The 4,703-nt window shown below is 45.5% G+C and overlaps 1 protein-coding gene across 1 annotated transcript in view; it reads right to left on the bottom strand.

Moving 5' to 3' along the window:
- Positions 1-336: 336 nt before the first annotated feature.
- LOC135559812 (trichohyalin-like) overlaps positions 337-4,703 on the bottom strand; it is an 18,530-nt gene continuing 14,163 nt past the window's right edge. Inside the window, exon 4 of the mRNA XM_065000687.1 lies at positions 337-383. Coding sequence (XP_064856759.1) covers positions 337-383 — 47 coding nt within the window. The remainder of the gene's footprint in view (positions 384-4,703) is intronic.

Consider the following 4,703-nt stretch of genomic DNA (forward strand, 5'->3'; position numbering starts at 1 on the left):
TAGGCGTATACTGTCTGTTCTGAGGCCAAACTTAGACCCATGGCTCTATTCTAGTGAGTCACGACCAAAAAACAAAGAAATAGAAAGAAAATAATGTTTTGTTCAAAAGAGAAAATCAAGTCTGTAATTCTGAAGGGAGACACACAACTCGTCCTTGGAAGACCCTGAATTTCCGTAAAGGGCAGGTTCTTGGACACTCTTCACGCCATTCCCTGTTTCATCCATTGTTTTTGCGGCCCTCAACTCCCGACGCCGTGGCAACGCCAGCCAAGGGAACACAAAGCGCCTCACTGGAGGATCTGCTTGAAAACAAAAAGAAGCAGCCGATTCATTTGTTCACTGGATGTTTCTTCCAGTCAGGGCAGAGAACATTGCATGTTTCTCTATAACACAGGGAGAGGCTTGAGGGACAACACAATAGACAATGGTCCGATCAGCATTACTACATAACATCCATTGTGTCCAGGGTTAAAATGTCTCCTAATTAGATTTTTCAGAGGCCATATATTGCTTTCTTTGAACTGACACCAAGATTTCTCCCCAAACATACTTTCACCAGAGAACCCACCCCACTGAGACTCAGATAAATCTTAGTCTATTTTTGCATCACATTACTGTACTCAGCAGATTACTGTACTCAGAAAAGACTGAAAAGAAGATGTCCATATTTTATAAGGAAAAATGACCTTGCTATAAAAAAGAGACTACCTTATTTGGACTGAAGTGTACAGTAGCTACATACATCACGGGCGATGCTTTACCCATATATGGCTAATCAACTGTACAGTCTGGAGTAGGCTGACTAAGGCCCAACAGTACTTCAACACAAACAACCTACGATCAGACCATGTTCTATAGGCCAGAGCAGGTGTAGGTAACCCTGGTCCTGGGGGGCTGCAGGAACTTCATGTTTTTGATTTAACTGACCTGGAAGACCAGGAGTGTAGAATTTAGACAATCACTGAACTGATCAATTAGCTCAGCTGGTCAGGTGTGGTGCCTAGTTGGGACATTATCCTGCAGTACCTGTGGCACTCCAGGAACAGGGTGGCCTATAACCTGGGCCAGAAGCTGATACGTGTTTAACCCAGAATTAGCTCAAGTCAATACGTTTAAACCTCCACCCTTCTGTGCGGTACTTTCCCTCTTTAGACAACATAACACAACTAGGCAAGCCTGAATAACCCAGACGTTCTCACAGACCATACAGGGAGTGTGTGTCCCAAATGGCACTCCATTCCCTATGGACCCTGGTCAAAAGTAGTGCACTACATAGGGAATAGGGTGCTATTTGGGACGCAGGAGGAAAAACCTGGAGGCCACTGGAGTCTGGGGGACGCTGCTGTACATTTGAATTCCTTTGGAGCAGACCCTCTCTCACAGCAGGGGGTTCCCAGCTGAAAGGAATGCGCCCGGTCCCTCTCACCGCTCCCTTCCCAGCCCAGTCGCCTCTCTTTGTGAGGCTGAGACCCAACCTCGCCAATACAGGATGGAGGGAGAGGAAGATCATTCCGCTCATAAACCTAAACGGTCCTCATTCCCAATTCCCAAATAGTTCCTGAATGGCGTTGTTCGGAGTTGGACCATCCGGTCCCCTCATCAAGACAGGTAGCGGATTGGTGGTAGGGTTTACGGAGACGTCTGATTGGTTGTTTGTTTACCTTTGTTCACCTTGGCGCCACTCCTCAGACCGCAGGTCTCTGTTAGACGCTCTGTTACTCCCGAGGGGATAAATACAGTTGTATTGAATTGAAGCTCTATGGGGGGTGATTTCCCTCAAAGCTGATGCCATAGTTCCTTCAACGTGCAACTATACCACATAGGGAAGTCGCAGTGGGAAAGGGGGAGGATTAATGCCAAGGTACATATCTACAGTATCTACCGCTGAATGATTAAACCATCGGGGATCTTTAGGATTTCCCTCAAGGAGGCCTACAATTATTAACATGTCACAATTGAATCGCCGTTGGCTGTAGTGAAGATGCCAAGTTATACCCCCCTAACTACCTACCTGCTGCTTAACGACGTCATCTATATGTGTAAATATAAGAGAACTGGCCCATAGGGATTCCTAGAATGAATACCTTGATTACAGTACAATACAATACACACCAGCCTACAGCACAATGAGTGGGACAGGAAGAGACTGATGGTGTGTTTCTGAAGCTGGCAGGTTGACGGTCTAATCACGATGCCTTCTGGCAGACCTATTGTGTGGAGTACATGGGCTGTAGTGAAGGCTGTTGTAGATGTAGAGTATTATGCTATAATGTGGGAATCAACTAGAGTGAAGCGGAACGTGTTATTCAGAAACAAAAAATTTAACAGAAGGCAGCGTAATCCATATGAACAAATATCCCATGAATACAGAAACAGTAGTATTACAGGGGGAGTCGTGCATCTCTTCAGACACACAGGCTGCATACCAAGCGTCTTGCAATATGGGCCCGGTCTCCCTTTTTCAATATCCTACCCATGAATTACTCAAGTCTCAGGAGTTTAGCCATAGAAGGGCTATACAGCAATGATTCATGTACGTCTTTAATATCTCTTTAAAAGCCATTCTGGAGCTGAATTAAGTAGAAGATGAATACGAACCCATAAATTATAATGTCTCTATGTTTTTTTATTTGACATAAAAATATACATTATGTATTAAAATCCGTGATTATATATATAGGCTGAACATATCTTGATTCCCAGGCCTGCCAAAAACCTCCATGCCATATGAGGTGAAGGTGAACACACACACACACACACACACACACACACACACACATACCTAAATATATCTCTCTATATCATACCGCAGGACTCTGTGGCGCTCCATGCTGCCTCCCCCAGGACTAGTGAATAATCCCTGATTGTGTGTGTCACTACTTTTGTCATATTAGTGCATATTATTATACTGAACCACTCTGATTCCCAAATGACACCCTATTTCCTACATAGTGCATTACTTTTGACCAGAGCCTTAAGGGCCCTACAGAGAACAGGGTGGCATTTGGAACGCAACTCCAGGTCTCAGGTCTCAGGTCTGTCTCAGACTCGGTGGCAGAATGGAAGGTTCCTGTGTTTGTGCCTGTTCTTGTCTCTTCCTGTCTCCCGCTGTCACCGCGCTGCCGTCGCCATTGTTTCCGTAGCGACCGGCCAAGCCTGGTTCGGGGCTCACTCGCTCGACATTTGCCCCCCCAATGGAAGGGAGTGGAGGAGAGGGCAGGGAGGGACAGGACGGAGGGGAGGGAGTGTCAAGCCACAGATACTCACATAAACACACACAGACAGGGAACACACCCACCCCAAACCCCCACCCGAACACACCACAGCCACATGTTATTGTGTTGATAAATCCCTGTGTTGATCCCACAAAACAAGAATAAAGTGGTGATCAGATCAGGATCAGACGGGGTCTCCAGGGACGACCAGGACTACAGAGATCCAGGTAAACAGACTGGCTCTGCCAGATAGGGATGTAGAGTGTGTGTGTGTGTGTGTGTGTGTGTGTGTGTGTGTGTGTGTGTGTGTGTGTGTGTGTGTGTGTGTGTGTGTGTGTGTGTGTGTGTGTGTGTGTGTGTGTGTGTGTGTGTGTGTGTGTGTGTGTGTGTGTGTGTGTGTGTGTGTGTGTGTGTGTGTGTGTGTGTGTGAGAGAGAGAGAGAGAGAGAGAGTGAGAGAGAGAGGGATGTGAATCAGAGCCTGATGGAAGTCCCAAAGTCTCAGTGCTCTGACTGGACCTTGGCCTGCTCTGGACAGACTTCCACAGAGTAGCCTTGAAAACGATACTGTCTGTACTTAAGACTACCGTTTGCATGACAGTAGCCCTGTTGGCAGAGTATATGTGTTTTTGAGTATTTTATCTAATTTTGTGTATTTGGTGTGGTTGATATGCAGTGATGTAGGGGGTCTTACGTGGCAAGGTAAAGGGGTTGACAACATCCACATCTTTCACAGCTGCCCATACTGACCACACACAGCTTTGCAGGGAGTTTTCCAAACAGAAAGTATTCCTTGATTATTCTACTCATGGAACGTCAATGTCTTGGCAAGACAGCAGGATTAAAACTGGCATGTTTGCTTAGCATTTCCACCACCAACAATGCTTCTACTGGGGTAGTTCAGCGCGTCAAATCACCATGACATTATCCTGGCTTATTCACGCTGTTTCAATGTTTACATTATCTCACTGCCTCCCTATAAGGAGGGATTCAGAAAGTGTGAGTTTTGTTAAGAAGCAGACATTTGTTTTAGGGAATGCAGTGGTTCACATAAGTGATTGTTTTCCCAGCGATCATCAGGATAATGATGTTAATTGGCTGTTTAAGGGGTTGTGTGGTTCAAACATGGTTCATTTGGATCCCTGCTGTGTTTCACCATGCCTGCATAAACAGCAATTACTGAATCAGTCAGGATAGTGGTCAGAAAACAATTACACATGCTACTCAAATGTTGCTATTAGTTTATTATTACAGTGAACACAGGCTTCATGTTGTAGTGAATAAGAGGACACATCTATTGATATAGGCTGATATAATCACAAAGATGTCCATATAGATTGAAGCCGTTCATCCGTCTATACGTCTCTACTATGTAAGCAGTGAAAACATACTGAACTCTCTCACTGTCTCCTCCATTTTCTTTTCTCGGAACCGTCGGCTTTCTCCCGCGGCGCTATTTTCTCAGCTGGTTTGTAAAAAGCTATAGGGCC

Source organism: Oncorhynchus nerka, linkage group LG15 (genome assembly GCF_034236695.1).
Source record: "Oncorhynchus nerka isolate Pitt River linkage group LG15, Oner_Uvic_2.0, whole genome shotgun sequence".
NCBI lineage: Eukaryota > Metazoa > Chordata > Actinopteri > Salmoniformes > Salmonidae > Oncorhynchus > Oncorhynchus nerka.